A 13,090-nucleotide genomic window follows, 5' to 3' on the forward strand; every position below is an offset into this window, starting at 1 on the left:
TTTTCGGCCCGTCACGGGAGATGGGCCCGGCAACGGGTCAGTATTCCTCGTTAGGCGCAACCTCCGGTCCAGTGCCCATCGGGTATGGATAGTCCGGGCCTCTCGTCCCCTCCCGACCACGTATCATCAACTATGTCGTCAGTGCCCCTGAGTCGCTGTCTCCTCGTGTAGTTGCTGTGTGACGTCGTCTCTCGGCGGTTACCTCCGCTGGTCTGGCCTGTTGCGGCGGTGAGTGCGGTTATTCGTGCTCAATAACGTCCTTAATGGCCCCCAGGCTTGGTCGCTGTTGTTGTCGCAATACAGGCGGGTGCTCGTCTCCGCAATTTCTGCGCCCGTGTCTAGGCCCCCATGGTGATGTCGATTAAGGTGCCAAGTTACCTGTCGGGGCCTCCCGGCCGCCCCTCTCACCACTCACCGGGCTATGTGCCACGTCTCTCTGCGGACCCCCGTGTGCAAGCCTGTGCCAGAGTCCAGCCGCGGCTCCCGCCCTTTGTGTAGTAGTATGGGCGGGTTAAGTCCGTACCTACAGGGTGCAGGCCAGATGGTTGCCTACCGCAGAAGCACCTACCGCTGTGGTCCAAGCCTCTTGCACCAATCCGCCGGGGACCAGGAGCCGGGTCGGAGTTGTGGACGGGTTCCGCTGTTCACCTCCCGGGGGCCCCGAAATCAGCACAGGCGGTATATCCCACGCCCTCGACGGTGCTTCACTCGTTCCGCCGCTACCCCCAGTCCCCCTTCGCCAGCCAGTTGGGTGCTCGATTCGCGCCTCTCAGAGCCGCCGGTTCTCCTTCGCAGCTCTGGGCGCCATCTTAGTGTAGGTCTCCCTGCGATGACCGATCTCCAGTAGAGCAGGGGGAGGGAGGGCAAGCCGATGCAAGGGCCCGCTCTGCGTGTGCCTGTCTTCGATCGTGTCTCCCCCCTCGGCACCTTCGATCAGGGGGGTGACAGAGAACCAGAGCTCACAGCACTCGGGGCTCTCGGGCGCCGACAGCCGCCATCTTGGTGCAGTCGGGTGCACGAGCTGGGTGCCCCGGAGCGTTTTCCCCGTCCGAGACGCCGAAGATCTCCGTTTTCTCGGTTCTATCCAGAGCAGGACCCCTTCAGCCTCAGGTCAGTCGTTTTTGGGGGTACAGGTTGAGTGTTTTCGTCGGATCACGAGGCGGCCGCTCAGGAGCTCTGCAGTTGCACGTCCTAGCCGGCCATGCTGTTGGCCACGCCCCTCCCTCCTTGTAAATCTTGGGCATCGTCAAAAAGAGATGAGTGGAACGTCCACAGCAACACCCATTGCACACAACTTTGCCGCAGCAGACAGCGGGGTAAAGGGTCATGTTTACAAGGGGGCGTTAAGCCATGCTAAGTGGCATAGCGCCACTTTGTAAATATTGGAAGAGGGGCTATGCCACCGGAGCATCAAAAAAAGTGACGCTCCGGTGGCGATAGGGGCTTGTAAATATGGCCCATTATTTTATCATCATGGAGAAATGAAAAGGTGCTTGAGTCCCACATAGGACAAGAAAAGAACAGGACTTTCTATTGATTCCGAAAGTATGTACTTCCATGGTGTAGTAAATGGCCTCAGGATGGAAGGGGGAGGCTGTCGGTCGTGTCCCGTAAGACAAGTCTCTTTAACCCCTTGTTTGCTATTGACGAGCTCAGCTCGTCATGAGGGACGGTTGAGCTGCCCTCATGACAAGCTGAGCTCATCACAGCCGTTGGAACGTTCACACGCAGGGATAATTTCCCCGCTGAGCTGAACGTTCCAAAACTGCTGTTGTTGTGACGAGCTCAGCTCGTCACGAGGGCAGCTCCGCTGTGCCTCATGACGAGCCGAGCTCGTCAACAGCACAGCGCCGCCGCGCGCGGCCTCCCTCCCCCCCACACAGGAGGGGGAAAACACCCCGCAGCCAAGGGGTTAAAGCTAGAAAACCAGAAAGAGTTCTCAGCAGTTTGGCTCCCAGAAGCCCATTATTCACTCCCAGGAATATTGTTGGAGCAGAAAAAAAGCAGTCCCGGGACGAGATGTGGCCTCGAGGTTGGAAGTACCCACGTTGAAACTGGCGAACCAGATTTGATTCTGGCTGCGGTTCAATATCCTAATTGTGGACAAATCGCTAATCTCCTTGTGCCAAAAAAAAAAAAGTGTAACATGTCTTTTTTTGTAAAGCACTCGAGTGCCAGGTCCGTGCTATTAAAAATCCCCCTTCCCCTTTATAGACAAGTGCCATGGTGGTGAACACTGTCGCGTCCTCCCCAGCTCTGGAGCATGCAATTGACCACCCCACACATGGAGCTCTATAATGCACGACTATATTGATCACACACATTGATTGACCACACCCAGACACACCCAAATACCTCCCACTGATTACGTAACTTTGATAGGAGTCCGCCGAGGACCACAAGGGTCCTACTGCACATGATCACACAACACTACAAGCACGTCCTCTTACATTTGTGTTTGTGAAGAGATTATCCTTTACCAGCATCACTAATCTAATTGACTCAGCGATTTAAAATCACAGAGCCCTGGGATTTGGCTTATGTTCATGCTGTGTGTTGTGGTGGATGTCCACCTGTTAGTGCACCAGGAGTGTATAGTGTCCTCGTCAGTGTGTGCTGCTAACAACTGCCTTGAGACTTTCTTTGACCATGAACTGGGTGGGGGTGGACACCAGGGTGCTTTAGAACTATCCCATTTGTAGAACAGGCCAGCAAACCCCAACCAAGGAGGCAGAGGGGATCTTTGTGAGTCAGCAGGCAGTGACCACTTCTGTCCAGCAACTGCAAACTCCAATAGTGAGTCTAGATATCCGCAAATAAACTCCCAGTGTAGGTCCTCAAGAGAGCGGATCATTCATTCAACCAGCAGCACCTTTTGGTGAATTCCGCGTCCATTTTAGGATTCTTTGAGGTTTGAAAAAGTTCGAACACAATCGAACTTCATGCTTTACAAAAGGAATCCGTTGATTTTTTGAAATTAATCTGCTAAGAAAAAGGCTTTAATATTCTTGCTAGTGATACTGAAAACATGAATACTGTTGCATGCCTGGTCACAGGCGTTGCTGAACAGAACCCACAACCTAGGTCAATAAGTATGAGGCTCTTCTCCCTAACCATACCTCCCCCTGGCCACTGTCAAGTAAAATGTGCCCCTTGTTAATGCCACTCTGTTGAGTCCTCATTATGAAGGAAGCTGATCTGTGTCCTAGCCCTGACTCTCTAAGTGTAGCTGAATTGCCAACAATTTAATTTCTAGGTGAGCTGTCTTTCTACTCTCTTACCTCTCGCCCTGGACCACCGTCTACGGTAACCTCTCCTCTCTTGAGCTTGTTTCTCATACATAAGTGTAGTTGTGTCGCTCGTTGCCTTTGAACTCTAGATGTTACTGGTACGGCATCTTGTCTCTCCGTGTGAAGATGTGGATGGTCAGAAGATCTGTTGAGCATCCTTCCAGATTGCCCGAGGCACCACCCAGGAGCCTCAGTGCCACCCTGCACAGATCTATGTGGAAGGCATCAAGTGACTCCTTGAGAGGGTCACAGTTAAAATGAGAAACCAACGAATGCGGAAACCTCATTTGGCCATGTTGTGATTGTTAATAGAAGATTCCAGCCATGCTGGAGGAATCAGCAAGACACTCGACTCCATAAGACCTCGAGAAGTAAAGAGCCAGGCTAGGCCAAGAGAAGAACCCAAAAGGACAACGGTCCACCTCCGCGAAGCAAAAATGAGGGTACAAAAATAGTAGGAAGGGGCTGGGATTGTGACAAAAAAAATCCAGATTTTGTGAGGTTGGATTGGGAACCTTATGGCTGAATGTCTGGACCGACCGCCATCTTGGAAAGGGCGGTTCATAATGCTTGGCCATGCCTCTCTCTTCTAAGACATGGCATTGACTAAGCTGGGAGGAAGAAACCCAAGTTTGACATCTTTCATTCTCTGCCGAGCTTAAACGTCCAGCTGATGCCCTTCCTGCCGGATCCCTGCTCTCGGGGAGGCCACGACTATGGAAACTTTGGGGAGGTCTAGTCCACAAGGATGCCCAGTCATGCGCGGAGCGTGGGAACTGTCAACATACTGCCTTACTGTGCAACGAGGGCATCATTTTTATTTTTAAGTACTGCCACCTCATGTAGACTCTCACCATGGATGTAGCATACTATTTCAGTACTCTTCCCCAAAATGCAGAGGAGATTGTGAGGTAGGAGTGGTAACAAAGGGGCCTTTTACGATGGCGGGTGGACTTTGTCACCATAAAGGTAAACAGGACCGACCACCAGAGGTGCAGCGGTCCCGCCATGGCAATTAGGATGCGACCAACACCCTGGCGGTCGCATCCAGCACATTTTACATTGCGGCGGGCGGTGCTGTCAGCAGCTCCCGCAGCAATGCAAAATATGCATGTTGTGCATTGGGATGCACAACGTGACAGGCACTGCGTGGTGCCTGCCACCTTGTGCATGCCAATGAAGGGCGGAGTCTCCGCCATGGAAAGGCATGTCACCGCAGGCATGCACCGCCACTATATTTTCTGCCTTTTCCGCCCGGCCGGCAATCCGACCGGCGGAAAAGCGGTGGATGTTTTTTCCGTCCGCCGCGGTGCCCCTCGCCATACTAATATGGCGGGGGTGAAAAAGGATATTTGGCAATCCGCCAGATATCCTAATGGGTCCCAAAGTATTATTTTAGTTGGTTAATCATATCTGACTTTTGCCTTTCACTCTTCTACCCCCTTTCTCATTAGCCCTCCTCTTACAGCTCTCTCCATATTAAAAATGACCGTTCATTCCTTACAACGGGCTATCATTCTTGTATCCCTCCTCTTGTAGGCCACCATTGTGGTGTTTAGGCTGTTTTTGGCTGCACCAACACTGCTTCCTAGGCGCACCCTAAAGAACCACCCCTGTGGTATCTGCAGTTAATCCATGGGTTGTCTCTTTTGCTTCTGTGCTGACCCCATAGACCCACTACTGTGGTGGTACTAACAGTGGGGATATAAAACCGTGACTCTATACCTCACACGTGTTTCGCCATCTCTCCATGCCGAAGTGACGCTCGACGCTTGCAGCAACAAACTCAGAGCTGGACTGGATCAATGGAGCAGATCTTACTCATCCAGAGGTTAAGCGTTTTGAGCTTAGATAGTAGTAAAACAATTGAATATAAATAAGAATCTAATAAACAGATTATACGGTAGAGTGGTTTTGTGTGTGTTCGTGAGCCGTCCTATACATCATTCTCCTTTTTTCTGGTGGCTCTTTCCTCAATCCACAAGCGTAACAGACAAGGTGTTGTTCACCGCTGTTGATGTTCCCTAAATCTGTTTCAGAAACCCTCAAATGAGTAATTAATTGAAATTTGATGTTTATTTACTCCAAGTAATCTCTAAAGTGTAAAAACTTGTTTTTTTACCATCTCTTCTGTAATGGCCCTGGGGGCCTATTCACAAACTGCATTTTATAGTACTACAAACGTACGACAAAATGCTGTTCACAAACGTACCTATGGAGTTACATATTTACACCTCGTATCTTTTTTGGTGCCAAGTTCTCTGCTCCGACTGCAGAATCTCTGCACATGTAAGTTTACGTTTCAGTAATAAATGTGTGAGGGACAGAGAGGAGTGGCTGGAAAGCAAGAACTACTCACAGCTATAAGCGGGATTAGGGAAGAGTAAGCAGTGTTGAGAGAGGATTCGAGAGGAGTTAACACCTTGCATGCTCATGACGGAGCCGCTCCGTCATGAGCATCGGTTGAGCTGTGCTCATGACGGAGTGGTTCCGTCATGGCCCGCTCGGCACGCCTGCGCGTCGCGGATTCCGCGCCTGCGCTGAGCGTTCCATTGAGCGGGTGGGGCCATGACGGAACCGCTCCGTCATGAGCACAGCTCAACCGCGGCTCGTGACGGAGCAGCTCCGTCACGAGCATGCGAGCGCCGCTCGGCCCCCCTGCCCCCCTAGCGCTGCGGCGGAATTGCCGCCGCCAGCGAAGGGGTTAAAGTAGGAATATGGACCCACCTACAAGAGAGCAAACTCAGACTGCCATTCTAAAGTTACTACAGCTAAAAAGGGACCAAAGCAATATAAATTACTCCAGCTCACAGCTCAAATATGTCCAGCCCCACACATGAGCAAACACTAGAAGCGCAACACCATTGCAAAGAAAATAATGGAAGTAGGTACTTAAAATAAAACTCCATAGGAAATACTGTTAAATTATTTTAAATATTAAAAATATGAATTTATATATGTGTGTATATATATTTATATATGTGTCTGTGTGTGTACATATATACATATGATTTTAGAGTAAAAATTAATGTAAGGATAAAATAAAAAATATATAATTCAGTTGAATTCAATTAATTTCATGCATCACGATTAATAATTGTTAACGCATATTTTTACTTTAAGAGGGAATTTCTTTAATTTAATATATTAAAATTAAAGTAATTCAAAGGTCATAGTTCTGTAGCATTTTTTATTTTGTTCTACTTTTAAAACACATATAAAATTAATTTACAATATGCAATATAAAAATATTTTTAACTAATTTGTTTGTGTTAAATACAATTTTTTACGTTTCCCCTATATTTTAATGTCTTAAATGGGTAATTAGCATGACTAAAGTCTGCTATGGCCAGACTAGAGAAAGAATTATGGTGGGCTGTGGTCTACTTCCATCCCTTACTCTTACTTGATCATGAAAAACACAAAAGCTGCATATGTACTCTTGGCCTCATTCTAAAATAAAACTGGTAAAACTAGTCTGGAATTTGTGCAGGTTCTGAATTGTACAACTTGAAATGGGTAAGACATGTGTATCACGGTGTCATCCTGCATTCTAAAGTCTTGACATCTAAACTTGGAGGTAATGCCACATCTGGTAAATACCACACTACGTGGATTCAGTATTCATTGGATGTGGTATTACCTCTGCAAATAACAGGCCGCTGGAATTGAGGGAATATGTCAGTAAAAGGAACAGGTTTTAAATGTGCCCTTAAGGGTAACTTCGCATTCACGCTCCCTTCGAGTCATTTATTTCTAAGCCCAGTTAACATTTACAAGCGAAAGAGATACAAATGATTTACAGTAGGTAAAGACAAAGGATCCGATTGACAAAGGCAAACTCAGACGACAGTCTAACTTTACGACTTTCGGTATTCACAAAGGGCATTTACGAGTAGTAAAGTTAGACTTTTGTCTCAGTTTAACTTAAGTTTTGTTCTTAAATCTAACTGGGGCCAAAACTTGAAGTTAAACTGAGACATAAGTCTAACTTTACTACTTGTAAATGCCCTTTGTGAATACCGAAAGTTGTAAAGTTAGACTTTCGTTTCAGTTTACCTTTGTGAATGGGCCCACTGTAGATATTCTTACCCCATTTCTCTGTTCTGTAATATTTTTTTGTATGTGTTTTTGTTTATCTAGTGCTGAAGTAGTCATGAGTCTGCTTCAGAGCGCTAGCATGAGCACCAGCCCTATGTACCTTGTTGCATATGTTTTCCTGTACCCTGGCATCCGCCTAATGCGTTTAAAATAGAAGTGATTACAAAATAAGAGTACATAATCTCTTAAACCAACCTTGTCATTTGTGTGTTTTGGGTTTTTATGGTACCGGGGGACAGACGTTGCCCAGTCACCTGAAATATGATAGGATAATTTATAAACTATGTCTTGCTCGTCTGATCCCAAGGCATAGCTAATCCCTTCCCTTTCGTCCTAGGTTGAGGTCCTGGTCGGATCCACCACAGAGCTGATCCCGCAGCTGAAGAAAAAGTTGGACATTGATACTTTCGACATGATCTTCCTCGACCACTGGAAGCAGAGTTACCTCCCGGACACCAAACTTCTCGAGGTAACGTGTCCCTGTCCCCCCCCCCAAAGGCTTGCCGTGTTCTTGTGTTATGTAGGGTAGAGACTCCCTTTTAGTACACCTCTAAAGCCTAACACATAAGGCTGTTGACTTACTCTCCCCTCTGCACCAGGTAGCAAACATTGCTATATTTGAGATTAGTAGTTCCAAAGGCTTTTCACCAAAATATCTGAATGTGTGCTCTAAAATATAGACCTCTTCGGCTCTTTACTCTGAGATGCTGACGTTCACGAATGGACCGAGAATGTAAATAACCAGTAATAAAAGTCTGAGGCCGGGAGACATCCAGCACAGCCCTCTTCATCGGTGCCCCCCTCTTAATCCATGCACCTCACCTCTCAGTTTTTTGCTTCCTCTGGACATGTAGGATTGGATTCTTTAAACTAATCTTGCGCAGTATTGATCATCTATTACCATTGATGGTGTTACTATAATGTCACTCATTCACCCATTCACTCACCTATCCACTCACAGCAAAATTTGTCCATCAGTCTTCTCATCCAAACTTGCATGCATTCATTCATCCATGTCCATCTGTATTCATTCAACCTTTACACATTCTCATATCCTCCCTCTCACCCTCCACACAACCACACGCCGAAACTTGTCGATCAATGAAGAATAATTTTCACTTATAAGTTGGTCAAATCTGTTGGCGGTCAGATCGTTTGTAGGGAAGGGTGGTGCAGCAACAATGTTAATACCAGTATTTTTACATTAGTAAGCTGGACTGGAGCATGTAGGATAAACAACACTTGCAGCATCCAACACGGAGCTTGGATAAGAACATAAAGCACTTACTCAATCCATAAGCCCATCGTCATAGGTTTGAGGGTCTATCGACACTTCTATGTTTTTGTCGAATAATTCGACTAGACTTGGCAAGCACTATGTTTACCTCAATCACTGGATTAATATCGGATATGATTACTAGTAAATTCACTGGAGTGCTTCTGATCATGACCTAGGGTGTTAGAATCTTTTTAGGTCACCAGCTGAGGGCCCTGGTGGGTAAGCAATGTAGGGTATGAATATTTATTAGTTAAAGTGTATTTTGTATGAGGGCATATCAACAAACTTGTTTCCCTGAGCTCCCCACTTTGTTTTTTTAGTAGGTAATCTGGCCATACGCTGTTGCTCTGTACATCCTTGAGGCTGAAAGGCAGGAATCGGCTCCAACGGAGCCATCTTGACAGTCTTGGATTTGTTTTCTTAATGGGTTACTTTGTCGTAAATGGTTCTTATGATTTTATTACTTTGATTAAATGCACCTGCAGGGTGGCTGGAAGGCATCACTCGGGTGATTCACAAAAAAGATATGAAATAATTGATATGTGGCTTATTCTTGCACCCATTTGAAGCTCTTCATTTTCCTCTCTTGCAGGAGTGTGGCTTACTCCGGAAAGGAACAGTGCTCCTTGCTGACAACGTGATCTGTCCTGGGACCCCCGACTACCTGCAGTATGTGAGGAACAGCCCAAAGTACGTCAGCCAACACTTTCCATCAGTGCTGGAGTACACCAGCGCCCCGGACGGCTTGGAGAAGTCAGTCTACCAGGGCTGAGGCCAGAAAACTGGGCCTTCTGGAGACCACCCTGAAAGAGAGCAAAAGAAGCCTTGGTGGGCATCATCTTTGCCAAGGCGACACGGTCCATGCTCAGGACGTCGTAGGGCATGCACCTACTCGGTTTGTTGGTCAACATCCAGATGCCCCCTTTACTTCTGGCGCAGCGGTCACCCATCACCAGTCCTCCAGTAGATGAGCTCTTTGTGGGGGCTTTACTTGGACCAGTATCTCCATCATGACATCTAAGCCTTCTCTTCAGTGAGGTGAGCTACCATCTCTTGGGACAGAGCAATTGTTGCTCCCCAAAAACAATTACGGAATCTGATCTTCGAGGAGTAAACAATGTTACATCATATCTCGGAAATGAAGCCTCCGCTAATGGAATTGTTACGTTCAGCTCAGATGGGAAGCGTAAATTTGCAGAATTTAAAATTTACCGCCAGATAAAGAAGTCCATACCCCTTAGACTAAAAAGACCTTCTAGGAACTTGTGAATTAATCTTGCTGTTTGATCTAGTCTTCCGCAGTGGTGGAATTCTTTCACTTTAGACTACATGGAGTTAACGGGAGCGAGAAGCCCTATCAGAAGAGGATCCGTCACTCAAGCCGAGCAGCCGATCTCTCGAAGTGAAAGAATGCTTTCCCAAGTACAGGAACTAAATTCTCGTTCAATAAACGCATCCTATTAAAGAAGTAATTACTCACCAGATTCCTTAAAAAGCACGACCAGCTCTGGTGGGAGTACTCTGCAGAAAATAAGAGTTTTCATAACCTAAGCTGGAGAAGGCATTACGAGAAGGAAGACTTCTATCCTAAAGGGTCAGAAATAAAAGTTCCAGGGATTTTCTTTTTTATAACAACACTTTATTCATTTGGATATAAACAAAAAAGAGCAGGCGCACATATAGCGGGCCGCGCAGCGGATCCCCTTTGCATTATTGCTGGTTGCCACAATTAACCCACAACCTGAATTCATGCTTCTGTGGTGTGTAGTCCATAGTATGTCCATCACTTCCCTCTTACCTTCTGGTGTTTACTAGGGCTCCCTTGGACTAAGTAAATCGGTACCTCCAATTTAGCAGAACGGTCCATGCCTGACCTCCACGCTAAGGGATGGGCGTCCATTGACTTCCAATATTTGGCCATGTCCCTTTAGATCCAGGGAGTTTTAGACTTGACTCACTCTCTGGTCCCTACAAACATCTAAACTCCTTAATTTGCACCTGTGGAACTTATATCTACCACTTTTCCACATCACAAAGAAGTATGGAGAACAAGATCTTCGTTGCACGTGCCACATTCTGTCTTCTGCTCAACCAGCTGACACGCCTGTGTTATGCTTGCACCGGATTTGTTTCTTCGCAGCGAGAGTGGTCCATTTCCTTGCCCTTCTTCTCTGATAAGAGTTTGGATCTGCTAAAAACCATCAGACAGAGGGCAGGGCTAAGGCAGAAAGAAAATGGCAGACGTGTTGCAGGAAAGCCTAACAACTTGTATATAACCACCTGTGAAATGCCAATGATGCATTATGTAGAATCTAGTCGAATTCATCTACCAGACTCCACGCTCTTCTGATAACTGGACAACTTCTCTCTCCAGATGGCCTTTCCCCATCACTCACTCTGCAACATGCACGTCAGCCTCTTTTTCACATCTTCACAAAGAGAACATTTGAGTCATTCAAAATTGTGAGGCATTTCTCTTCTCTTCAGATTGACATGTGACATCGGTGGCAGCAAGCAAGGCCCTTTCATCTTTACGCTTCTGATGCTCAAGCTCCTCCCTGCATCACTCTCCTGATGTTGAACCTTAATACCTGGTGATCATGTTTTCTCCAACACTGGTACGAGATACCGGCCTTCTCCAACTCCAGCTCCTTGACTCAGATTAAAGTCCTTTTGAGATTCTGCTGTCAATGTTTCTTGACACGGGGATGACAGTTTTAAGAATATCCTGTCAAAGAGCATTTCAACATATTACTCAAAAAGGAACAGATGTGTTTAGAAAGTTATTAACTAGACCATTAGAATGCAGGAATAGCAGGACCTTCATAACCATGTACAATAGGCTTAAAACATGTGTATTTGCTATGAAAGACATGTCGATTAACCCATTTGACACCATAGTGGACATGCCCAGGTCTCCAGGTAAAGTAACCCAGGCGAGTGGGTCCACCCCATGTGCAGTGAACCGGCGATTGTGATGAGGGCACCCTTGTCCACTGAACCATCCTTTGGTGTACACCGGTGTTGTCACAAATAGATAAATTATCTTTACCACTCCAGGTCAAGTGGCATTCTACCCTCCTTCCTGTGTGCAAGACCACGTGACTAATTAGAAAAGGCATTGGTGCCCATCCTGGTGGTACCTCCGGCCTCTGGCTAGCAGGGCCTTGCTGGAGAAACCCCTGGATGTTAAGATACCATCTACTGTCTGAAACGAGTCCGCTGTGGTGTCCTGGATATATGAGGTGATGCCATTTGAAGACACGCCATGCTAAGACAGCACACTTCAAGTGAGGTTAGGTCTGTGTGAAAGTAATATGAAGCTATTTGTGAGAATTAAAGAAACCACTGGTAATGATGGAGTTTAAGAAAGGAAATCTGAAATGCTCTGATGTGTTCAGTAGAAAGTGAAACCGTAAAATATTAAGCATGTTTCGGCCAAATATGGCATGGGCTTCCTCAGGACAAGAATACAGTTTGTTGATATAAAGGGGTATCTTGTGAGAAATTTCATGTCTTACTTATTGATCAACTTGGATCATGTAGCACTGTGTCAGAGCAAATGTATTGGGAGATTATATCTCACACCTCGTCTCCTTGGAGAATCAAAGTAAGTACACCTGACAGTTTAATTTTTTTTAACATTCCAAATTTAGCTGGTAGACAAGGTCTCTGAGGCTGGGTTGCAGATCTTATGCAGGCGTCTTAGTGTGCCTTGTAAATGTTGGCAGTGTATAGATACAACCGTGTGCCCTTTTTCTGTACAACTCAACCATTGCTAGTAAAATAAAATAATAATACAGTGTGTCGCTATGATGTTGAATGTGGATATCAATGTCACCTTCAAAGTTATTGTCCAATTTAAGTGAAATATTTGGAAATGTTTTAAAACCCATTGAAATGTAAATCATTTTCCTGACCAGCTGGGAGAAACATCGTAGTACGTACTGCTAGGGAAGAAAACAGCACTTTTAGAAAGTAGATGAGCTGAAAGCCAGCTCAGTATTTTTTATTAATCTATTACTTTTACTAAAACTAGTTGGAAATATTTTATCTGCGTGGGTGAAGTTCTTTGGGAGCCTGTGTAAATGGACACAGAGGCCAAAGTGAACAAGAAGACTCATGGTGCAATAGGTGTTTTAGCCGCTGGGTTTTCCTGCTGAAGGAAGAAGTTGGTCAAAAACCACTATTTTGTATCGTACTTCGTACCAAGAAAATGGTGTGGAAGCGTCCCGCTTCCGTGAGGCATAAGCAGTTTGCACCCAATTGTGTATTTAGCTGGAAATTGTTCTACTCTAATCAAATGAGAAAGTCTTCTTTCTCTGGCTTTTTAACTTCCTCGAATAAATGATGGAAAGTTCTCAGAAGTTGTGGTGGTGATTAATGGTGGAATAGTGTGTCTGCCAGGTTCTGTGGTGAG

At 46.1% G+C, this 13,090-nt stretch overlaps 1 protein-coding gene across 2 annotated transcripts in view; it reads left to right on the forward strand.

Annotated features, from left to right (window-relative positions):
- The window catches only part of LOC144785865 (catechol O-methyltransferase-like), a 109,991-nt gene extending 97,508 nt beyond the window's left edge, over nt 1-12,483 (forward strand). For both annotated transcript variants that reach the window (XM_078664718.1, XM_078664717.1), the window contains exons 4-5: nt 7,729-7,860; nt 9,263-12,483. In XM_078664718.1, the coding sequence (XP_078520844.1) occupies nt 7,729-7,860; nt 9,263-9,442 (312 nt within the window). In that variant the 3' untranslated portion in view covers nt 9,443-12,483. The remainder of the gene's footprint in view (nt 1-7,728; nt 7,861-9,262) is intronic.
- The last annotated feature ends 607 nt before the right edge of the window (nt 12,484-13,090 follow it).

Source organism: Lissotriton helveticus, chromosome 10 (assembly GCF_964261635.1).
Source record: "Lissotriton helveticus chromosome 10, aLisHel1.1, whole genome shotgun sequence".
In the NCBI taxonomy this organism is placed as follows: domain Eukaryota; kingdom Metazoa; phylum Chordata; class Amphibia; order Caudata; family Salamandridae; genus Lissotriton; species Lissotriton helveticus.